At 39.2% G+C, this 25,467-nt stretch overlaps 2 protein-coding genes across 3 annotated transcripts in view; one reads left to right on the plus strand and one right to left on the minus strand.

Moving 5' to 3' along the window:
• Aldh7A1 (aldehyde dehydrogenase 7 family member A1) overlaps window positions 1-6,920 on the plus strand; it is a 34,296-nt gene extending 27,376 nt beyond the window's left edge. The window contains exons 4-9 of the mRNA XM_068360118.1: window positions 539-756; window positions 2,124-2,339; window positions 4,192-4,371; window positions 4,678-4,837; window positions 5,723-5,952; window positions 6,605-6,920. Of these exons, the coding sequence (XP_068216219.1) occupies window positions 539-756; window positions 2,124-2,339; window positions 4,192-4,371; window positions 4,678-4,837; window positions 5,723-5,952; window positions 6,605-6,817 (1,217 nt within the window). The 3' untranslated portion in view covers window positions 6,818-6,920. The remainder of the gene's footprint in view (window positions 1-538; window positions 757-2,123; window positions 2,340-4,191; window positions 4,372-4,677; window positions 4,838-5,722; window positions 5,953-6,604) is intronic.
• Window positions 6,921-7,304: 384 nt separating this feature from the next.
• Fbw5 (F-box and WD repeat domain containing 5) overlaps window positions 7,305-25,467 on the minus strand; it is a 134,633-nt gene continuing 116,470 nt past the window's right edge. For both annotated transcript variants that reach the window (XM_068360117.1, XM_068360116.1), the window contains 4 exons: window positions 17,632-17,752; window positions 16,371-16,462; window positions 15,374-15,524; window positions 7,305-7,484 (listed from right to left, as the gene is read on the minus strand). In XM_068360117.1, the coding sequence (XP_068216218.1) occupies window positions 7,341-7,484; window positions 15,374-15,524; window positions 16,371-16,462; window positions 17,632-17,752 (508 nt within the window). In that variant the 3' untranslated portion in view covers window positions 7,305-7,340. The remainder of the gene's footprint in view (window positions 7,485-15,373; window positions 15,525-16,370; window positions 16,463-17,631; window positions 17,753-25,467) is intronic.

The following is a 25,467-nucleotide window of genomic DNA, read 5'->3' on the forward strand; positions in this document are numbered from 1 at the left end:
TAATAGGGGCATTAGCATATTGAAAGGAAATAAATATGGTTATTTTAAATTCTCAACAGTAATATAGCCATTCCAAGCTTCTGGAGACAAAAGCAATTTGAACTTAATAGAAATAAATAAAAAAGATCAGGGAAACTGGAGCTACTTGGGCAAGGGTCTCTTGTACAGTTGTATTGTACTGTGGCACTGCTGTACAGTGCAGCTCTTGTGTTTGGCAGTTTCCTCTTTATAGTCATTGCTAAAACTAATACCAGTTTGTTATTTATTTAATAAGATAATAGAGTACAGGAGAATGTTAATGCAAAATGTTAAGGTTCAGTACTGTAATCCAAATTACAAAATTTGCACCTAATATTTCACCTGGAAGATATAACCAGCTATTTTCCTTTTAGTAAAACATTTCATCAGTAAAAGCAAAAGTAGAAGGTAAAATTACTATTATAGAAGATTTAAAAGTAAGGTGGACTATTTTATACTTGGAGTAAAATTACTATTATGCATGATTTTAAAAGTAATTCTCTCCCATTTCATGCTTCAGGAAAAATCAAACCAGAAGGCATTGGCGAGGTACAAGAATACGTCGACATCTGCGATTTTGCCGTTGGACTGTCCAGAATGCTGGGTGGCTCTGTTCTACCCTCTGAAAGACCAGGTCATGTTCTCATGGAAAACTGGAATCCTCTGGGTATTGTAGGTGTCATCACTGCTTTCAATTTCCCCGTTGCCGTGTATGGATGGAACAGTGCTATTGCCATGGTAAGTTTAAATGCCAATGCTTGCTAGATTTTTTTATTATTTATTCTGTGGTTTTGGTGTGCGGTGTCATTTATGACATGATCTAAGAAATTATTCTTTTGCTTTGGTGTGCGATCTCAATATTTTTGATTGGTAAGAAAAACAAGAATAAAATTAAAACTTTTATTTACTTATCTATACAGTAAATTTTAACAATATTAGATAAAAATACTTACGTTTACTTATCTACAATATCGAATAAAAATACAAGCAAGACTTTGAGGTCGCATACCAAAACAGCATCGTTTTATTCTTAATAGGGTCAAGGGACTTCTGGTCCAAGACATATTAAGTCTTCTTGGAATTTGGTATACTGTACAGTAGTACCTTGGAGATTGAACATAATTTTCCAAAGCTGGTTTTGAACACCTAATCAGTTTTTCCCACAGAGTGGAAATATTATCCTTAATTGGTTCCTAATCTAAGGATTCTTCTGATATGGATAAAGTTCACAATACAATATTAAATTAAAAGAGATGGTGTTTTCTGTGTTGCTTGCTAGGTGTCTCCCCTTCCATAAAAACATTGGGTAATATCCCTCTTGAGATTTTCTTAGTCATTATTACGGCAATAAATGTAACTCGCTTGAGGGCATCTTTTACTAAAAACTAATCAAGAGACGATTGTATGTCTCCGATGTAAGATTTTTCTAACATTACTCCATGCATAATCTTAAGAAAAGTAGTCCATTCTGGCAGTTACTACTTCATCTGGGTGGTGGTTTTCTACAAAATTTGGCCACTCTACCCATTTTGACAGGATTTCCTTTATCACTGAATTACGGGCAGGATTACTTAGAAGACTCCACTTTATGTGTGAATAGAAAAAAAAGGTCTTAGTTAATGAAAAAGTGAACAAAATGATTTTTAGCAGGACGGAACTCGGCAGGATAAACTTTTAACCTGGCTTAGTTCCTTATCGCAGTCCAGTTAGGTTCTTTCAAGTTATTCTACTTCCTAACTTTTGTAGAATCGCGGGAGCATCAAATATTCAATATTTTTTTTTGAAATCACCGGATTGTTATGCTATAGGTCTGTTGCTTTAAATTTCGGAGCTATTAATGTAATTATCAGTATTTCTTGGAACTTGTTAGAATGAAGCTGGGACAGAAAGCTCGTAATATTTTGTAGATATACAGCATAGTCAAAGAAAGTAGTACAGTTTAATATCAAAATATTTTCTTCCTAAAAAGTGGCTTTTCTATTTTTTTTAATCTAAATAAACTAGTTTGTCTGTTTCCTTTCATGATAAGTAACTTTGGAAACTGTTGAAACTTTTACTTTTCATTCAATTTATGAGAAACCTGTTTGAGACCTCTGTATCATCAGGTATGCGGAGATACCCTCCTGTGGAAGGGAGCACCAACCACTCCACTCGTATCAGTCGCCACGACAAAGATTGTGGCATCGGTGCTGGAAAAGAACAACTTACCTGGAGCCATTTCTACCCTGTGTTGCGGTGGTGCCGATATTGGCGCTGCCATTTCCAAAGACGAAAGAATTCCTCTAGTCTCCTTTACGGGGTCAACGAATGTTGGAAACAAAGTAAGTTTTACAAGTATATAATTTTTTTCTTATTAATTTTTTATTCTTTGATTTTATTTATTTTTTGTTTTTTGTATAAAGTAGTGCTTTTCCCTTAAGATTTTTACTTTAGGTTATTGAACGTTTTTACTACTTGGGGTCTGTTGTTGCAGCAAATGGTGGTGTGGAAGCAGATGTACGTCAGAGAGTGAATGAAGGTTGCAAAGTGTTGGGGGCAGTTAAGGGAGTAGTAAAAAATAGAGGGTTGGGCATGAATGTAAAGAGAGTTCTATATGAGAAAGTGATTGTACCAACTGTGATGTATGGATCGGAGTTGTGGGGAATGAAAGTGATGGAGAGACAGAAATTGAATGTGTTTGAGATGAAGTGTCTAAGGAGTATGGCTGGTGTATCTTGAGTAGATAGGGTTAGGAACGAAGTGGTGAGAGTGAGAACGGGTGTAAGAAATGAGTTAGCAGCTAGAGTGGATATGAATGTGTTGAGGTGGTTTGGCCATGTTGAGAGAATGGAAAATGGCTGTCTGCTAAAGAAGGTGATGAATGCAAGAGTTGATGGGAGAAGTAGAAGAGGAAGGCCAAGGTTTGGGTGGATGGATGGAGCGAAGGAAGCTCTGGGTGATAGGAGGATAGATGTGAGAGAGGCAAGAGAGCGTGCTAGAAATAGGAATGAATGGTGAACGATTGTGACGCAGTTCCGGTAGGCCCTGCTGCTTCCTCCGATGCCTTAGATGACCGCGGAGGTAGCAGCAGTAGGGGATTCAGCATTATGAAGCTTCATCTGTGGTGGATAATGTGGGGGGGTGGGCTGTGGCACCCTAGCAGTACCAGCTGAACTCGGTTGAGTCCCTGGTTAGGCTGGGAGGAACATAGAGAGTAGAGGTCCCCTTTTTTTGTTTTGTTTCATTTGTTGATGTCGGCTACCCCCAAAAATTTGGGGTTAGTGCCTTGGTACATGTATGTATGTACTACTTTATTATTGGATTAAAGTTCATTGTGAATTTGAAGAATTAATGTGATGCAAAAAGATTTTGCATGAACGTTTTTGCTGAAGGATTAGCATTTGGAGAATATTAGAGAATTTCTTTATTATTCTCGTTCAAAGAAAAAGTTCCGCATAATTTGTTGTCTTCAAAAATAGTTGGTATTAGTTATACGTATTTGCTACAAAGCTTTTAACCAAAGATTCTGAACTTACGACAGATTGGCCAGGATTATTAACTCGCCCCAAATCACAATTTAACAGAATATAGTTTCATTACTTTTAATACATGTACTACATGTATAGAATTCAGTTTCATTGCATTTATAAAAATCCTAAGTTAACTATTTTTTTTTTTTTTTAATTGAGATTGAATTAACAATATTTCGTTGGAATAATTATTATTAGCTTAAACTACAATCACAACCATAGTTGGGAAATCCCTGTAACAAACCCAAGGGACTAAACATTGGAAAGCAACCCAGTGTGGGAAACTAAGAGATGTAAAGAATAAGAATTGTCACAAATCTTTAAACAGAATAAAACTAATTTTTAAACCAAAAAGTGAGTTGATAATTTAAATGCTTGACTAAAAGTATTTGTACAGTACTAAATATTAACTTCTGATAAAGTTAGCATTTCAGTTAATACAGTTATGTGATTACTAATATCATTCCACAATTTTGTCATAAATAATACAAATGTGAAGGTTCTTCTGTAGCTCGAAAAAATATTGTATTTACAAACGTTGCTTATTTTCTTTAAAGGCTGGCAAGCAAGTCTTATGGCAGTCCTGTATAATTTGATCCAACGAACTGATTACACCACAGATAACCATCCTTCATTAATCGTAAGAATGTATCGTTTTCCCTAGGTTGCTATGATGGTAACAGAACGTTTCGGTCGTCACTTGCTTGAGCTTGGCGGTAATAATGCCATCCTCGTTGATGAGGACGCTGACGTTGAGATGGTTGTAAGAGCCGCCTTGTTTGCATGTGCTGGCACAGCAGGTCAGAGATGCACCACCACTCGCAGACTGATTTTGCACGAGAAGGTAAGCGATCACATGATTGTTTTGCCAAGGTCTTCATGGTAATAGAATATTTTACTATTAATTTAAAGTCACTTTATTTTTCTTTGGTATATAAGCTAAGTTCCTTGGTCATCTCAATATTATACATTTGGTTGCTGAATTTATACTTTTAATAATACAGGTGTTAAGACCTAGTCTCTAAAGTTACCAAACTTTTCTCTTAGCAGTTGATAGATTATAAAAGTTTGCTAATAAGTTATTAGAATTTTAAAAAATTGCAAGTAAATTCATTAATGCTATAGTGTCTAAAACCCCTTTTGTTTCCAGGTCCATGATGCTATAGTTGAACGTTTGGTCAAAGCTTACAGTAACTTCATGCCCCGTATTGGTGACCCCCTTGATGATGGAGTTTTATACGGTCCAATGCATTCTCAAATGGGTATTGACGGCTACCTGGCTGCAGTCAAGGATGCTCAAGCACAAGGAGGTAGGGGAGAAATCTGCACTTGATGTTGTTAGAAACAAAGCAGCTAGTTTTTTTTTTTTTTATCTGCTTTGGTCAATTTTGCTTTAAAAAGTCATATGGAGTACACTAGAATTAGTTGTTTTCTCAATGATTCTGAATAGTAATTTGGTACTAGTAATTATCCATTAAAAATGTAATTACAAGTTAAAGAAATTTAAACCTTTGTGGTAGGTTTGAAAAAGCCGAGTCATAATTAAAATGAGTAAATATTTACCTGACCACAATATATATTTCTAATGAAGGAAATAGTGTTTCTGGTCTATTTGTAAGTACTATGAAGTGTTCCAATGCAAATAATTGGGGGAAACCTATATTTTTAAAATTTTAAAGTTTTAAAATTCCTAAAGTTGACTGAAAAGCCACCTAACCTAAGGTTCCCAACCTAACCTAACCTAGGAGCTGTAGTCTACTGAGAAGGAGCCTCCTTAGACTGCCTTATCCTTAGCTTACTATAAGAGTAAGTTTCAACCCCGTGTTTGTTTCCCAACTGGCTTTACTCCTGGCAAGGCGACACTAAATCATAGTGTGTAAACTTTTAAAACTATAAGCTCCATGATATTGCATTTCAGACGATAGAAAGCATTTTCCCCGTGAAATGAAATTTGACTAGTATTAATAATGTTTATGACTGTCCCAACCAACTATATACACCCCAAGAAATAAAACAATTTTATCAAATTATGGCAAAGAATCTACAGAAAACCTTTTTGATTTGAAACCTAACTTGTACATTTATTTCTTACCTAACTCAGTGGCCCAATTTTTCATATTCAAATATTCATTAAACCACTTTTCTTTTACTTTTGAGTTTGCAAATTTCATGAAATGGAACTTATTTCATCACAGGCAAGATTGAGTTTGGCGGAAAGGTAATTGAACGTGAAGGACATTACGTCGAACCCACAATAGTGACTGGCCTGTCGCATGATGCTCCAATTGTACACCAAGAAACTTTCGCCCCAATCGTTTACGTTCTTAAATGTTCTTCACTTGACCAGGCCATTAGTTGGAACAATGAGGTTAAACAGGGACTCTCTTCTTCTCTCTTCACACAGAATCTTGGAAATGTGTTCAAGGTATGTAAACTACATTTCGTGGCAGACAGTTTAGTATTACGTTGTCATAATTTGTTTCCCAACCATTAAGGGTCTGTAGCCACTTGACTGGAAATTAGTATGAGAATCGGAAGCATATTTCATTACTGAGCAATTGAAAGTGCCACCTATTACATTCTTGAAAAAATAAATTTTGAAACTGGGAAGTTAATCCTCACTATTGCCAATTATATTCATAATGAGACTTATTAAGTCACCTAAGACCATTGCAGACATATGTCTTATGTTTCATATCTAAAAAAAGTTTCCATAAAGGAAAAGGTAGGAATGCTACAGACCTTCATTTTCATTTAGTGGAGAACCCCTTTCTTTCCCAAAGTTCACTAGCGAGTTTGAGAAGCTACATTAATGTTCAGCAACTGACATTTATAAGTTTATAGAAAATTACTTTTCCTCATCACCACTATTTGGTATCAAGTCTTGATTAATCTTCTCTGCCCCTATCGACAGTATCTTGCTTCACCAGACCCCTTTTTTTCCCCAAGTGTCTTTCTCGTAATTATGCCATCTTATCTTTTGACATTTTACTCGAGCCCACTTCTCGTCCCTCCTCCTCTCCCTTATTCTTGATGCCCATACCAAATTTGATCTTAATAAGAGACATTGTTTGCAGTGGTTGGGTCCCAAGGGATCAGACTGTGGTATCGTGAATATCAACATTCCTACCAATGGCGCGGAGATTGGTGGCGCATTTGGCGGAGAGAAGCACACCGGCGGCGGAAGGGAATCGGGCTCTGATTCATGGAAACAGTACATGAGACGCTCGACTTGTACCATCAACTACACTAAGGAATTGCCACTGGCGCAGGGCATTAAATTTGAGTGATCGGGTCTTTATTAACTGCTATTCAAAATCTTTAATGCTCCATAAATTTATAGAGGATTCTAACTTTTGTATTTCACATAAATAAATTTAAAAAATAATTAAATGTAGTACTGTTCAATTCACTTGATCATAAGAAAATGGATAAGAGTTCAGCAAGATCAATGCCGTTACAAACTAATGATATACTCTACTGGAAATTAGCCAATGCAATATTATAAATATAGAGAAAGATGACTATTTTCAACATAAATGGGGATTTATCATTAAAATTTGAGATGCACAGTAATAAGCAAATTCCCTTTACATTATCCTACCACTGTCTTCTGCACTAATTATAATTAGTCTTTAAATCTTCATAGTACACAGGGTAATTTTATTATTGTTTAGCAAAATACACCACTAAATGCTAATGAGAGAAATAGTAAAACAAACTTAACCCAAAGCCTCATCACAACTTAGGTTTCTGCAAGAATAACACCAAATAAAGTAAACATTAAGTACAATTTTATTTCTAAACAAAAACTTAACCAATGTGCAAATGATTCATATACTCTGAACACTCAACACTTGAATCTGCTCGAACGCATTTCAATCTAAGTTCTTTGGCAATCTCTGCATCGGACAGATCTATATTCAAGTTCCGGGCTTTTCTCCTTGACCTCCACACCTGCAGAGTAGGAGAAACAAAACTGTTAGAGGTTGTACCATCTTGAATTTATCTATACTACTGGGTACATAAATTTTTTTTACAGATTACTATAAAAAAAAATGACTAATTTGTAAGTAACTTATATTTTTCCTAACATACAAACCTGGAGCTATTTATTAGGTGTACGCTTTTGGTGGAGCTGAAAGAAGAGCCATGATAATTTTAGCGAGGGATAACCATCCCAACAGCTAGCTCGTGGGTGGGGGTAGTCAGCTACCCCGCTCACAGCAACCACTTTGCTTTCTGGCAGAAATTACTGGAGGAACAGGGCTGGCAGGCCAATTTATATTAATAGCTCCAGGTTTGTATGTTAGAAAAATAAAAATTTTTTATTTGTTCCAACACAAATACAAACCTTACGCTATTTATTAGGGTCAACTCGCCTCTTAGGAGGGTGGAAGTCCCAGCCATCTGACCCGGGGTTCTCTCTACCTTGGTGTAAGACCGAGAATTGTAGGAACCCTGCCGTCTCTAAAATCTTGTGCTATACCCTATTAGTTGCCTGCAGAAGCTGGGTGTTTGTGATACTAGCAATGCAACTTGTCTTTTAATGTGGGAACTGGTCGTAAAGACAAGAGAGTCCAAAGACTTTACCCAATAGCCTCCCTCGCAGGGATATTGGGGAATGTAACTTGTATTATTTCTATACTTTGGATACTCATTGAAATGAGTCTTAAATTTTATATATGAGGTATTCATTTTAATGTTACTCTTAAAATATTTTATATTTCCTTGTTTCCTTTCCTTACTGGGCTATTAGCATCCTGCTTTTCCAACTAGGGTTGTAGCTTAGCAAATAATAATAACTGCAAAAGGTCGAGGTCAGCTGTGCAAGGTACCGTGGTACTGTGTTTGGGGGAGGGGGTTAAAGGAAGAAAAGAGCTGGTCATTCTTACTCATTCACCCCAGACTAACCCAGGTAACCTCAACCCTCTGCTACTTGTCCAGAAAGGAGCTTGGTGTTTAGACCACTTGCTGTGCAGCCACCACAGGACCAATGGGAAAACTTTTCCATGTTCCTATGAGTTACGTCCTACAGGTAGTGGGAAGTGAAGGTCGTTATACGCTTCAACACGCCCGCTTGCAGTGCCTGTGACACAGAAGTTTTTCTTGAATGCCAGGGATGTTGCAATGCCCCTGACGTCATAAGCTCTGGGTTGTTTGGTAGGCGGAGGGTTAGCTCCGAGTACAAATTCGATAACCTATCCACGAGGGAATGGTATTCCTCGTGACCCTCCTCTCGACCTTCACCGAGCTGACAAACAAGTGCTGATGCACGGGGGGCTAGCTACTGCTGTTCTTTTAAGTAACCCCACAGAATCCTCACTGGACAAAGTACCAGCTGGAATGGGTTTTGGTTACAGAACTAAGATTCTATCCTGACAAGTCAGAATGGGATCCTCTACCCCCGAATCTTTGAGTCTTGGCAATAAACTCCGGGACAAAGTTGAGAATTAACTCTCCCCATCCCCTAGAATGGGAGATGTCCTCTGATAGGTCATGTAGTTCACTGACTTTATGCAAAGCCAAAGCAAACAAAGTTTTCAGAATAAGAATAAAGTGGTGATCTGTTGCGTAGCCTAATGGATCGTAGGGAGTTACCCTAGAGACTGAAGGACTTGAACCACAATGTAAGGAGGAGGTCTAACCTCCAACTGGGGACAAGTGATCTCAACTTTATATATAGAGTAGAGAAAGTTTCATGACCTAAGGCTGAGTGGAAGCCTTTGACTGACGAAACAAAGAGAAGGATTTCTTCCCTAAGGTGTATCAGGAACTCCCTTACTGTTAGAATAGAGGCATTGAGGGAAGTTATATCCCTTCCACAACACCAACCATCGACAATGGTCCACTTCGCCTGGAGACTGATGCGGTAGAGCATCTGAGGTTTTCAGCCGTTCTTTTCACAACTCGTTGTAAAATACCTCTGTCTGAGGAGGGGCTGGACAGTCTCCAAGCGGGAAGCTGAAGCAAAGCTATAACTCTGTGGTAGATGTTGGCGTGTGGTTGTTTGAGCAGATCGTGACGTGGAGGGAGTTCCCTCGGAATCCTGTGAGGAGATGCAGAAGGTTTGGGAACCATTCTGCTTGATGCCATAGCAGTGTGTCATTAGTAGGTTCTTGCTTACTATGATCTGGTTGAGGACTTTTCTCATCAGACAAAACTGTGGAAACGCGTACACGTCAATGTTCTCCCACCGTTATGGAATGCATATTGCCATAAAGCCTGGAAGTCTGGACTCTGGGGAACAGTACAACGGGACCCTGAAGTTCACTTACTCAGATTGTCTGCTAGCACAATCAGTTTTCCTGGAATCAAGTGTGCAAATAGGGTCACAGAGTTGTCTTCCGCCCATCGGAGTGTCTCTACTGCTAGATGGCACAGCTGCAGCGAAAAGGTGCCACATTGCTTGTTTATATAAGCTACTACCGTGGTATTGTCGCTCGTCAATACTACAGAGTGCCTCGCCAGGAACTGGTGGAGGGCGAGGAAGACTGCCTGCATCTTTAAGAGATTCATGTGCTGATACCTTTATGAATTGGACCAAAGGACGGACCTGGTTTGGTGCGGCACATGGGCTTCATCCGAAAAGAGCATCGGTTCCAGATAGAGGATTGACCTGTTGCGGAGGTTCTCATCTGTTGCCCACCATCTGAGGTCCGTCGCTTATTCTGACCTTAGTAGAACTAGGGTGCCCGGGAAATAGTTTGCTTGATTCCACTTGGACTTGAGGTGCCAGTGGAACCATGAGGAAAGATTTTCCTCCTCCAATCATTGGAAAAGGAGAAGAGGAAGAGCACTGGGCTACTTGGTCAACCAATTACCCCGAAGGGTGGTCAATAATACCCCGGGATTGTAACTGGTGTTCCCTTCCCCCTTAGGGCTAGCACGTTCCCTTGAGTGGAACAAGCGAACCTTGATTCTCGAGTGAGTCAATATTCCTCGGTTTGTCCTGAGGGGTAGAGGGACAGCGTAGCAAGAAACATCTCGAGTTGGTGTCAACACATGCAACTGATTGCAGCTACTATAAAGGAGGGGGGGAGGATCCTGTCCTCTCTCCAACTGCCACCAATCCTAGTGGGGGTTGGCTGAATAAGAATGATACAAATTGGTAAACAAAGCAGAACTGCTTATGTTATTACAACGAATCTCCCTAGAGATCACTTTCTGGACAAGAGACCGGTTGGTAACTACCTACCCAACTACTTCCAAGGGATAAGATTGGGACGTGTCTTCAATTTATAGTTAGACAGGTAATATGTGCACAAGTCCATCTAAGGAACAGTAACACAGACCAGGGAGCCGGACAAACCTATGGAAGTAGCAAGAATTATAGTTGTGTCCAGGACACACTTGGCGAACATTGGAAACTTTTTTAAGAGGTTTTCTCCTTAAGAAAGACAAAAAACCTTTTATTTCTTAGTCTAAAACTGGCATAAGTATTGAATGTTCCATTCTAAGAAATGGATTTGCTTAAGAGAAATTTAGAGTCCAAGCATTTTTTCAAAAATAAGAGCTTCGATCAAAAAGAATGGAAAGAACTGCTTCTGAGGGCAGACTGCATACGCATTATGTCTGTTTACGGGAAGGTAGAAAAGTAATGTATAACCGGGTTTTCCATAAGAAATATAGACATCAACACTTACAACTTATTAGAACGGCGTTCTAATTGCAGTATGGTCTATAGAGTCCTTTCAATACACGTCATCAAACTTCCGGTCCGCCATCTTGGAGGACAAACAAAGACGCGTTCAGTGAATAGCTATAGTTGAACTGTTGAATATTTAGCCATTTCATCACATTCACACAATGCCCAGTTTTTGCGCTATTGCTGGCTGTGGGAATCGAGGACGAAGAGATGACAAGAGTTTCTACCGCATACCGGCAGTTATTCAGAATCAGGACAAAGATACAGAGGAATTATCCAAGAGCAGACGTGACTTGTGGTTGACCAGAATATCACGGGCTGATCAACGTGAATCCTCACTACCCTACGCACGTATTTGTTCTGATCATTTCATATCAGGTCAGTCTCGGCTAGGCCCTAAAAGTATCATTATTCCTGTGTAAACATGCTATATTCGATCGCATAGGTGACTTCACAAGTATCATCGTCAGTTCAGTGTGTAGTGTGTGTGGGGGAGGGGGCATCTCAGATTTTCAAAACAAAAATTAAAAGCACCCATATTGGCTATATTAACAAAGGCTACTTACCTAGGTCTCTATTTCGTCAAGGTGTTCATGCCTATATATAATTAAGTGTATATTTATATTTATTTTAATTTGTGTATTAAATTGTGCAGACATACAGGCCTATGTGATGAATAAACATTGATTATAAATAATAATAATATCTGAAAGCTGGTTTAATCCGAAGGGGTCTTCAGCTTATATATGAAACATAGAAAAAAATAATCAACTTGCGCATTTAATTGCAAGGAGGCAAAACGATCATCCAAGAGCATTACAATAGAGTTTGTCCATCATGTGTTTATATGTATATAAGAAATTATAGCATTTGGTAACCAAACACAAACACAATGGTTAGGCATGAACTGATAAAGATTTGACATTTGCAAAACTTTTACATACATTTTGACAAATAAAAATTATAATACACAAGGTTAGGCTAAATGATCAATATTAGCTTTATAATTACAAACACTCTCTTCATTGGCCCAGTGTTTATCTAATTTTGGACTTAAAAGCATTAAAGGGAAAAACAACGAATTCCTGGAAGCAGATTATTCAATGGAAATGTATGCCCACTCATGTTCTGGGTTGGCCGACAGTACCAAGTAGTTCACCATATCAATGTATGAAATACTGGGAAATCCTCAATATTTTGACTGAATGAATTCTGCATCTGGTATGGGTCTAGGCCATCAATTAGATCGAGTTTCTGCTTGTAAAACGCTTATTATCACCCGACAATTGTTTGACAAAGTCGCTCTCATTGTCCATATTCGCTGTAGCAGCTGCCATGTTTTCGCTTTGTATGTCCTCCAGCATGGCCGCCGGCGATTCCCAGTGACGTCATTGAAAGGACTCTATAGCCCGTCGGCAGAAAGATCGCTTGCACGTATATGTGCCTGCCCGTCTGCTATAGCACATGTGGTTGCTATAGCACATGTGTAAGTTGTTCCTTTCTAGTAATACTGTACTGTAACCTAATACTCACTGATACGTACTGTATATACTGTAATATATGTACAGTATATTACTACAGTACTGCTTAAATATACTTACTGTCAGTGTTCTGTGTTTTCGTTCAAGACTCGTAGCCTACGCCGCTACTCTAGAGCATGACGCAACTTTTTATGCATTGTCTCTTGCTCAGTATGTTATCTATACTTTCTTAAAACAGAAATACAGCTTATTTTATAAAATAAAAACTTGAATATCTCAATAATAATTTTCCTATAACTGAAAACAGAAACTGCATATATACTCTCTCTCTCTCTCTCTCTCTCTCTCTCTCTCTCTCTCTCTCTCTCTCTCTCTCTCTCTCTTTTTTTTGTTTTTTGAAGCCTTATTGCATTTAGAAAATATGATTACTTAAATAGTTAATCAAGCTTTAATAAAAAATTTATATACTTTTGTTTTAAATTTTGAGTGTATTTTATCAATTCAAGTATTTTGGGTGCCCTGATCTGATCATAGTAAATAGGAAATTTCCTTCGGTAGCATGCCTTAGTAATAAGGGAGTTATTTGATCCAAAAATTGAGGCTGACGACGGACTAGGCAGGGTTGATCCGTCGATTTTGAATGTAAACAATGCATTAAATTATAATTCGCTATGTTTTTAATTATAAATACGATACTAAAATGTGAATATTGTATGCATTATTATTGGATACAGTAAATGGAAAGAACAGGGAGAGAGAGGGACGAAACAATATCACAGAGATGAGATAGGGGGTGGTAGCGAAGTTCCTTCTCCTTGCACGGTTCCTCCGCCACATCTACGCTAATTCAAATAAATTAGCAAAATCAATGAATTTGGGAAATGCGAGAAGAAGAAATGAAAAATAAGAATGGGAATACGTGGAATGAGGGATAATAAAGAAATTGCGAAAAATAATGAGAATCAAAAGTTGGAAAGATACGTTGTAGATGTGTGTGGGAGAGCAAAGTAAATGTACGAAAGGATTTGGGCAGGAATTGGGTAAAGGATTATGGATATAATAATAAGAAGGACAATAATAATATGAAGGAGATATCATACTAATATGCATGATAGGTTATATCAGTGAGGTGAGGTAACTGTGAAAGTGAATGGTCATATCAGTGAGATAATATGAAAGTGAACATAGGTTGACAACAGACTACGCAGATTTGATCAGCCGATTTGAATATGAATACGTAATGCATGAGATTATAATTAGCTATGTTTTTAACTATAAATACATACTGTACATATACCAAGTCACTTCCCCCAATTTTGGGGGGTAACCGGCATCAACAAATGAAACAAAAACAAAAAAGGGGACCTCTACTCTCTACGTTCCTCCCAGCCTAACAAGGGACTCAACCGAGTTCAGCTGGTACTGCTAGGGTGCCACAGCCCACCCTCCCCCGTTATCCACCACAGATGAAGCTTCGTAATGCTGAATCCCCTACTGCTGCTACCTCCGCGGTCATCTAAGGCATAGGAGGAAGCAGCAGGGCCTACCGGAACTGCGTCACAATCGCTCGCCATTCATTCCTATTTCTAGCACGCTCTCTTGCCTCTCTCACATCTAGCCTCCTATCACCCAGAGCTTCCTTCACTCCATCCATCCACCCAAACCTTGGCCTTCCTCTTGCACTTCTCCCATCAACTCTTGCATTCATCACCTTCTTTAGCAGACAGCTAATAAATAGCGTAGGTTTGGATTCCAGTCACAGAACAAATTTTTATTATTTCAAAGCTGTTTAATATACTCACCTGAAGAATTTTTCCATTGTTAGTAGAAAACTTTTCCTAATTTTCCCCTAAACTGTTGCTAGGTCAAGTAACTGCATCTAGGTCATGCTAAAGATATTAAAATGTGAATCTTACATGCATTATTATTGGATACAGTTAAGTGAAACACCAGTTTAATCAAAATCCAGTTTATTTCAAACGTAGCTGTAATTTTCCTCCTACAAATAGAGAGAGCTAGGACCAGCTGGGTGTAGAGATAGGTAGTAGCACGCAGCGCTTCCAGTGTAAAGGAGCACGGGCTATTTGAAATCATGGCCCAGCTTGAATTTTATTGCAATTTTTATGAGAATTTTTATTTAATAGGTATTGCATTGTTACTGGCCATCTCAATGCTGTTGGCAACTATTAGAAATCAAATTTTTAATGTTGGGTAAATAATTATCACAAAGAATTTTTTTTTTCCTTGGCCGCAAAAAACGACGATTAACGAGGTCCGAATATAATAAATACATAGATAGATAGAAAAACAATAATTAATGGCAGTCCAAAATAGGCGAGGAGGAAGAGCAATAACAACCGGTCTCCATTTGAGCCAAAAGTAAGTGAGCTAAATCACAGGTGTGTGAGTGGGAGTGGTAGCAAACTACCCCCCCGCCAACTAGTGGAATGGGTAGTTAACCCTCGCTAAAATTTGAATGGCTCGTCCTTTTGGGTTCACCGAAAGTAATACCCCTAATAAATAGCGTAGGTTTGGATTCCAGTTACAGAACAAATTTTTATTATTTCAAAGCCGTTTAATAGACTCACCTGAAGAATTTTTCCATTGTTAGAGGAGAAAACTTTTCCTAATTTTTCCCTAAACTGCACCTAGGTCATGCTAAAGATGATGATGAACATGGCTAGAAAGCTGATGGCGAAATGTTACTCTTTTCTTACCTTAATTTTATGGTCATCACTGACAGTAACTAACATTTCTGGATCTCTCGGATTAAAAGCCACGGCGTTTACGACATCTTTATGGGGGAGGCGAGCCAAACAGACACCATAATGTCTCTCCCATATATATCCATGTCTATCTTCAGCACCGCTATAAAGGAAAATAAAGTTTCACAGCATGATTTCCAGTTCTCAGTATCTTGTAAACAGGAAAAATATGCTTCAATAAACAAACTTGCATTCTTATAAAAAATTCATAAAATTTATTAAAAATTCCACCAGAAAAGAATTATTTCTAGAGCCATGAATTCATAACTAGTTGTCCTCTCATGCAAAATCCATCGAGAAAAAGATGAAAATATGTTAGGGATATTGATATAGTAAAGTACAATATACATATGGATTAGCTCCTTAGCACTTTCCATTCAAGATGTAACCAGAGAGGATCAGACAATGACCGTTGAAGACTCAGCAGGTAGAACTATTCCTAGCTCATAAGGATGTTAAGGCTCTGGACACTATAACGAAAAGTATCAGGCTGCTAAATGGGCTGTATACAAACGACGGATATTGACCAGGGGACATTTCCCGTAGACAAGTTTCAGTCCATTGATTTGTACTTAAATAAATGGTGATAATTAGTGAAGGACACAATTTAAGTAGAATAGCTATACTAGAAGAGAAAAAGACGAATTAAAAGTTAAAAGCAACATTTTAAGTCTGATAAAAGGTAGAAATAAAAAGTTATAAAACCAAAGTCAATTTAAAGAAATTGAATCTCAGGAAGGGAGCCTAAAGGGTTTAATGCAATGGCAGTAAATATGAAGGTTAGAATAAAAAGTCTAAAAATAGCAAAATTCTTATGGAAATTAGTTGGGTGATATCATATATAATTTGTTTATATCCATTCGATTCAGTACTAAGTTCAAGAATATTAATTCATTATAGCAAGAAGTTTAGAGTTCAGAAGGCTTTCACATTCAAAAGATCCTCTTACCTTGCAACAAACTGGTGTGACACATCTAAAAATATAAAGAAACACTCATCATTGGGGGTGTATGCCTTGTGAGCTCGCAACATGGTTCCAACCTGTTGTAAAAAAAATGGAGAATAATGTATTACCTAGTACAGTATATGACTGTGGTTTAGGGAAAACTTTGACACCTCGCTGAAATATACAGAATGAGTATACTCGTGACCTATGCAATTTAGTAAAATAGAGGTTGTTATTCGTATGAAACGTCTGAGTTTCAAAAAGGAGCACTAGGAGCCACAGAGGAAGAGGAAGGTTAAACACCTTCCTGCTGCCCCAGAGGAGAACCTACATCTGAAGAAGTCGGCAGAGGAGGCCTCTGAGTAGGGACTACTTTAGAAGTAGAACGTGCCGCATCTCTGAGTATCACAAAGGCGAACGCTTAGCTAAAACTCCCCAGGCTGTGAAAGACACTGATTGTTTAGCTGGACGGCTGTCTGAGGAGTGTATTATAAATAAAAATTTCTACTTTTATATGACAAGATTGGAAGGTATCCTCTTGAATGAAGGATGAAAATTGAGACGAGAGACAGTAATGTACAGTACTTGCACATTCAATCAAAGGTAATTCACTTTTAGAATAGACCATATTTTGTGGAAAAAATTCAATAATGTAATTACTAAAATCTCTAAAAATGTACAAAAGATTTCTATTAAAAATCTTTAATAAAGAAATTTATATGACAAAATATATTAAAGGGTTGGACCTTTCTCAGAGACAAAGCTGCAGACATCGTACAGAAGATGATGCTGTACAATGTGAATGAATTTCCTGATTATTTTCTTATGGATGACCTAATTTCACACCACTGGAATCTGGATGACTGAGAATTGGATGAGGTGACCATAGATAATTTCAAGAGTTTCTCTTTTTCAAGACAGAATAAAAACATTGTGTGACAGGGAAAAAGGAAGATATAAAAAAAGATCAAAATGAAATCATTAGGTTAACTACTCTCTTCAGTCAAGCAAGCAGACATGAAAACAAAATAAAATCTTACAAAAAGCAAAATTCCATTCGTCAACAATACATAACAGTATTTCACTAAAGCTACAATTCTTTAAGATTTCTAACTTATGCAAACTTTTTTGATGAGCAAAATAAAAAAGAAATATAGTATCCTGCACACTTCATTGTTGATGAGAAACCTGGATAAATGTCATACATCACAGGGACCAAGGTGGCCATTTAGTCTCTTTACAGGAAACTGGGAATTAGAGCTACCTCGGTTAAAGTTGTGAGGTCGATGACATGTAGATCTATTCCTTCCGCTATCCTTGGAGGACTGAGGGGGTTGTCAATGACACAGTTTGCCTGCCACGGTCTGCTGTTGACATATAAGTACCTGAAAAGTACAGAGGAGATCTTGAAGATATTTTATTTCAGACATACTTACTTTCAGAAGGAATCTCTCTGTAAATAATTAGATGGGTTAACTGATTTACCAAATTTGGGCCACAAAACTCTACGACTACAACCATGGGATCATTAAACTGCTAGGTGAAACTGGATGTTTTCCCTCTCATGCTTAAAATGACAAATTCAGAGATAATTTGTATTTTTCCCTAACTAATACAAACCTGGTGTTATTTATGAGGATATTCTTTTACTGTAGTGGCAGCTGGAGGTAGCCATTAAACTTTAATGTGAGGTGGCAACGCTGCCTAACCGGTTAGCAGGTAAGCAGGGGGTGGCTAGGGGGGGTACCCAGCCATCTCTAAATATGCTCTCACACCTGTGAGATGTCACTTTTTATTGCATGCAGGGCTTCTGGGGGATAGGTGATGGCGGGCCAATTTACATGAATAACTTCAGGTTTGTATTAGTTAGGGAAAAATAGAAATTATCTCCAAATTTGTGATTTGTTCCTATACAGTACTAACAAACCTTCCGTTATTTATGTGGATGACTCACTCTTAGGTGGGTGGAAGTCCTAGATCTGGCATGGACATTGACCCGGTTTTACCTAGTACAGTATATGACTGTGGTTTAGGGAAAACTTTGACACCTCGCTGAAATATACAGAATGAGTATACTCGTGACCTATGCAATTTAGTAAAATAGAGGTTGTTATTCGTATGAAACGTCTGAGTTTCAAAAAGGAGCACTAGGAGCCACAGAGGAAGAGGAAGGTTAAACACCTTCCTGCTGCCCCAGAGGAGAACCTACATCTGAAGAAGTCGGCAGAGGAGGCCTCTGAGTAGGGACTACTTTAGAAGTAGAACGTGCCGCATCTCTGAGTATCACAAAGGCGAACGCTTAGCTAAAACTCCCCAGGCTGTGAAAGACACTGATTGTTTAGCTGGACGGCTGTCTGAGGAGTGGTCAAGCTCGTCACCAGGTTCGGTCAGAGATTGTTTGGAAGGCCTGGTTGAGGGGCTAAGGGCTGATGGACTGCACGTACACCTACCTCTACCTCTAGATGAGGAACGTCTATACCTTGATCGCGAATGAGCAGTTCGTGATCGTGATGTTTGTGAACGCAAGCGTCTAGCTCTCATTCAAGAACGGTGTGTATGTCGCGTGACGAGTGCCGATCTCACGAACAAGAACGTTTCTCATAAATGATACCCTCGAGAACGCCGCCTTCGTGATCATGAGTGTTTTCCCTGCGAGCGCGAATACCATCCTCGTGATCTAAATCACTACGATCTAGAACGCATGCGTTTGGACCTAGGTCTACACCTTGCTCCCGATCGTGAGACTCGTCCTCTTGAAGAGGAACGCCTCTGAAGACAGTGTTGAGACCTACGGTTTTCATGAGCGTGAAGCTCTGGAGAGTAAGCGTCTTCTGGGAGAAGAAAGCTCTGATTGTGATGACCTACGATTGACCTACAATCATTAAAATCTTCCAACCGTCGCGAATGACGATCAGGGGAAGAGGTTCCAGAGGGGCAAGGTGATGGCGATGCTCATCCCTTGGCGCTGCTGGTGGAAGGTGCGCTGATCCCCGGAAGATCTTCACCTGCAACCTGAGGGTTCCTGTAGGAAGAAACAGAGTTTTGAGGATTAAGAGACGATGAGGTCTTGCATGCGGCACCCTCTTGCCCTGGACACATTCGCATGATGAAGGCGATCGCAGGAGGAGGACACACATCTGAAAAGAGAAAGCAAAGATTAAAAAGTCCATTGACAGTCAGGAGAGAGGACACGTCAAATCTCCACTGAGCCAAAAGAAAAAGTGACGTCTCTCACAGCTGTGAGAGTATATATAGAGGCAGCTGGGTACCCCTCCCGCCACTCCCTGCATGCCCACTAAGCGGTTAGGCAGGTTGCCACCTTGCATTTAAAATCAAATGGCTACCTCCAGCTGCCGCTGAAAGAATATCCACATAAATAACGGAAGGTTTGTTAGTATGGGAACAATGAAAGATTAATAGGATCTAACAGAACCTGAAATAACAAATCAGTGCGATACTTTCACCCTTCTTTAATTCACTTAAAAGAAAATAAGAAAATTGTGTAGAAAATAAAAATTTATTCCAATAACAGATTTTAGTCATATTTCCCTTACAAAACTGATTACGAGTCCAGTCAAAGAAAAACACAACAACAAAATCAAAAGTTGGAAAGTAATTGGTATGGTTATAAGATGAGAGGGAATACATGAAAAGTAAAGGGAGTCAAAGAGATGCTCCAAAGACCATTCTACACTGTCTATAGTGTGCCTTGTCTTCATGCAGTAATCCTTCTATTTTTCACCAACAGTTAAAGATATTCTAAACTAATTGATTATACATAATATTGTGTACTGATTAATATCATTTATAAATATTCAGTGTATTTCAACTAGGTTATTGTTGGTTTTTTATGTTGTGATTCTGCCGATTTCTCAAAAAATAATGTCAAGTTAGAAATGATAAAAGACAAAGTATTTATTTTTTTAGAAATGATAAGGATAATTAAAATATTTATTTTTTATATTAAATCTGAGGATAACAATAAAATATTGAGATAACAATAATTCTCTGGTACAGTACTCAATACTTTTAAGGGCAACATATATAAACAGATATAGGAAAAGGAGAAGTGAATAGGTTGATAAGTAGATAAAAGGTTGATAAACAACATGGCTTCCGTAATGAAGTACAGTATAGTATTGGAACCTTATAGAAGCACTTTACATAAACACTATATTACAATGTAAAGTATTTAAATTTGATGCTTTAATGGAAGCACAGTTAACTCTTAAAAAATCTAACTTGTCCAAATAGTGCTGTCAAAATGAGACAATTGGGATGCTTCATACATAACACTGTGGTTCTTTACCTCCACAACAGAATTGTCTTTGACACAAAATGTTTCAAGTAATGTAATTCATTGACAATGCTGGAAAATAACCACAAATCACTTCTTTGCCTAATTGTCAACTTTCTTAAAAGATTTTTCAATAATACTGCAAGACAGCATAAGAAATGGTTAATTCAGACGTCAAACCTCGTCCAGCTGGACTCACAGATTTGTTCTTTAACAAGAAGAAAGGGTGGATTCTATATGTTAGTATTAATACAGGTGTAAGTTTGCTTTCATAAAGGACATCAAATGTATCGTATTTGACAGCGAATAGGAAACACTTTTTTCCCAAAAATTTGACTAAAAAACTCGCTCTGCGTCTTATACATCGTAAGTAAAGTTTGAGACCTACCGTAGGTTTAGGCTAATCTAACCCAGCTTATGCTAGGTACTTTTCCTGCACTAAACTCCATGCATCCTTATTCTATTTTTATTGTTGGTATTATTGTATTATTACCGGTGCTTTAAAAATGAATTCGTTAAAATGAAATGCTGTGACTTTCGTTTATAAACATCAGCTGACAAAATGTAAACAGAGTTATGGTTGTGTTCTCAGCAATCTTTTAACTTTCTCTTTTCTTAGCCTCCGATAAACTTAATGGTATCGTTAATAATGGTAGTAATCCAATTTTGATTAGCATATTAATTTTCACTAAAAATCCACCATGGTTCGAATTATCCTCACTCTTTCTCCTATCAAGCATCATCTTCTCTGTCACATCATACTGTCATTAGTGGTACAGTAGTTTGTTATTGTTGACTAACAAAATGGCTTTTCTGTTATGTGACGTGTAGAAATCTTTAGGGATATGGCAAGTAAAATGTATGTAATAACATCTTCACTAAACGCTCTTAGAATTGTAAGTTATCGCTTGAATGTGTAAATGCATTTGTTTGTTCATTATGATCGGCCATGAAACGTAAAGAAAACTTTTTCTGTTCTAGGTAGTGTTTATTAGGAAAAACTTGATATAGAATTGCTCTTATTTCAGTTATTTCAATTACTAAGGATAAAGTAAGTAAAACAAAATTAATAATATTATTACTTCATAATCAATACTTGCTAAGATATCTGTTGCTGCAAAAGCTAATTTATACACAGGTGTAAATGGGTTCGTTTATTCATTATGATCGGTGATGAAACGTAAACAAAGCAATGATTTCAGTTTTAGGTGGCATGTTTAGCAAAATTATGATATAAAATGGTCTTTATTTAATCTATTTTGGAGGATTTTTAAGTATATAACAAAAGCTAGCCTATGCACTAATGGTCGTCTTATGCGCGGAAATATACAAAATGTTTCCGCTTGTGCAATGTACAGCTAGACTACTTTCAACAACATATGCCTACATATGACAAATTCGTAGATAATTTGTATTTTACCTAACGATACAAACCTTTAGCTATTTATTTAGTGGTACTATTTTCGGCGAAACTGAAATGACGAGTCATTAAAATTTAGCGAGGGTTAACTAACCATACCGCTAGTTAGTAGGGGTAGGAGGGGGTAGCTTGCTACCGGTCCCACTCACACACCGGTGATTTAGCTCACTTTGCTCGGAGGTAGGACTTCAAGGGGGATAGAGCTGGCAGGCAAGTTTGTATGAATAGCTACGGTTTGTATCGTTAGGAAAAATACAAATCATTAACGAATTTGTCATTTGTTCTGCAACTGGAATACAAACCTACACTATTAATTTAGGGGTGACTCACCCATTAGAAATGGTGGACGTCCCTGCCAATCTGGCTTTTGGCTTTACCCAGGGGCTCCTTATCTGAGTATGTTAGCACTCAGAATAAGGAGTCGCTGTGCCTCGCCAAAACCTTGTTACGCAAGGTCTGCGGCTTATGCAAGCTGTATGTTTAGATATTTAGAAGTGTGACTGTCTAGGTAAAGTTATTCCAAGTCTTTTTGTAGGAAAACTGTTGTAACCAAGACTTTCCCAATACCACCTTACCAGGGTATGAGGACGCAACAGTATTAGCTCAATACTAGATACACAAGGGAGCATGGTTTACCTGCAGCGGTTTGAGGTCAGCTTATGCAGAGAACCCAGGATGCTGCTTTCCCCAAGAGAGGGGAGGATGAAGAAAAGAATAAGAGCCAGTCAAATCTTTTCATTCACACAGACTAAAATCAGGTAACAGTGCCCTTAACCTTCTGTTACCTGTCCAATAAAGAGCTTGAGGTATACAACCAGCTGTTGTGCAGCCACCACAGGGCCCATAGAGATCGTATTGAGATACTGTGGGTCACGTCTTGCAGGAGAAAGGTTGTGAAAGTTATCTGGAGCATTCACACCCTTGCTTGTAGAAGCTGCGTCACAGAGTAATCTGCTTAAAAGGGCCAGGGGCATAGCTATGCCACTGACATCGTGGGTCGACGTGTTGGATGAGGATCTGGATTCAGAGCGTAATTGATGACTCAGTGAATCCAGCAGAGATGATGTTTTGGTAATCCTCCTCTTGTCTCTCCCAGTGCTGACAACAAGAGAAGGGACCTGGGTGGGCTGTTGCTATTCTCTTAAGGTAGAACCTCAAACCTCACCTCGGGTACAGTAACAGATGATCTGGATGGTCAGTTACTGAGTGGAGACTTATTGTCTAGGATCCGTCACCTCTGGAGACTGTGTCTGGTAACAAACTCAGGGACGAAACTGAACGTTGCCTTTCACCCTTCTCATGAATGGGTGCGATATTGAAAGAGACCATGAAGTTCCTCGACTCGTTTGACCGCTGTCAAAGTGTGTAAGAACACTATCTTCTAAACCAGGTGAAAATTTGTTGCCTGGTGAAGTGGACCGTAGGAAGGTCTCCTTAGAGACCAAAAAACCCGAACCACGTTCCGAGAGAGAGGTCTCAATTCTGACTGGGAAAAGACAAGTTTGTAAGTCCGCATGAGTTAGGAAAGATCTAGAGATGAGGGGATGTCCCTTCCTTTCAGTTTGAAGGCGAGGCTCGGGGTTGAGTGATCGTCTTTACCTTCTGGAACTGAAAAGGGGGTCTTTTCCTCCTGCATATACTCGAGGATTCTGCTATTGCTGGAATAGAGGTATCGAGTGGAGAGATATGCTTTCCCATGACACCAACCACAGAAGAACTAATACTTTGCCTGGTAGACTCATCCTGAGGAATTCCTCAGATATCTAGACAACCTCTACGCAACTTATTACGAAAACCCTCTCTGAGAGAGGGGGTGCTGAGTTGTCTCCAGGCGTATAATCATAATGAAGCTATAGCATGTGGTAGATGTCGAAGTGTGGTCGTCTGTGATGTGGAGAAGGTTCTCTTGGAGGCTCTATCAGGAGCTGCAGAAGGTTTTGGAAACCGTTCTGCGTAATGGCATTGCCAAGTTATGAGAGCCCTTGAGATCTCAGGCTGACCAATGTTCTAGCCTTGTTGAGTACCCTTCTCTTCAGACAAAAACAGGGAAGAGACGTAAACATCGTTGTTGTACCCACCATTGTTGGCATGCCTCTTGCCAAAGAGCCTTGGGGTCTAGGACTGGGGAGCAGCGGAAGCCTGAGGTTTAGGGGCGTTGCGAACAGATCCATAGTTGCAGAACCCCGTAAAATTAAGACTTTTGTGGGCTAAAAGGTGATCCAAAGACCATTTGGTACATCTTATCTGAGATGCTGTGCACATTGTCGGCGAGCACATTCCTCTAGTCTGGAATGAAGCGGGCTGATAGTGGTACCGAGCAGACTTCAGCCCCTCTTAGTATTTATACTGTTAGATGGGAAGAGGCTGCGAGCAAATTCATTCTTGCTTGTTGATGTGAGCCCCTATGTGGTGTTGTTGCTCATCACACTGAGTGGTCCATTAGGACCCGATGAGGCTGTTGAAAGACCAGAAAGTTGGCCTTTATCTCTTAACGAGATTCAAGTGAAGGTACTTTCGGACTCTGTCCACAGGCTTGAGGACGTGTGGTGCAGCACTATGGTCCCTCCTCCATTCTTTTGATGTGTCTAAGCACTGGTTATCGACTAGCAATCGGCGATTGGCACGCTAGCAATCGGAGATCATTAGCAATTGGCAAGACTGGAGGTCAATGATCAGAGGAAGATGAGCTAGCAATTGGCGTTCTGGCGATCAGCAAACGGTGATCTAGAGATCAGTAGGTTGATGATTTCTCATTGGTACAAGATGAGCTAGAAATTGGCGATTGGTGGACTAGTGAACGGCGGTCAGTGAGCTAGTGATCGGTAATCTGGCAATTACGTTGGCGAGCTAATGATAGGCAGTTTGCAACGTCCAGATTGTGTTTGCTGACAGTGGTAATGTCAGAAAAACTGCCTGAAGAGAAAGGGACCAAGGGTTCCCAGTGAGGAGTCTCGTCCAATGGTAGATGTGGTGGATCCGCCTTGGAAGATGGAATCTTTGGGATCTTGAATACTTCTGTAAAGACTCTTCCCTCTTTTCCCAGCGGGTGTGCTGTAATGCGTTTGTGGGGAGGGGAATGGGGCAATGGTGACCTGTCAAATAGTTTTCTGTTTTTGTTCTTTTTGCCTCTCACACAAGTGCGCAGAGGAGTACTGGAGAACCGGAGAGCGCTTGTGCGCAGAACAGCGCTGGCGCGCAGGATGATGCTGGTGTGCAGTTTCCAGAAAATGCTCGAGAGTGCTGGCACGCAGGAAAGCACTGCACTGGAGAGCGCTGGCAAGCAGGCGAGTGCTGGCGCATTGGCGAGCGCAAGTGCGCAGGAGAGTGCTGGCGCGTCAGAGAGAGTTGCTGCACAGTAAGGGTGTTGCGCAGTCTCCCTAGGA

Source organism: Palaemon carinicauda, chromosome 36, assembly GCF_036898095.1.
Source record: "Palaemon carinicauda isolate YSFRI2023 chromosome 36, ASM3689809v2, whole genome shotgun sequence".
Classification (NCBI taxonomy): domain Eukaryota; kingdom Metazoa; phylum Arthropoda; class Malacostraca; order Decapoda; family Palaemonidae; genus Palaemon; species Palaemon carinicauda.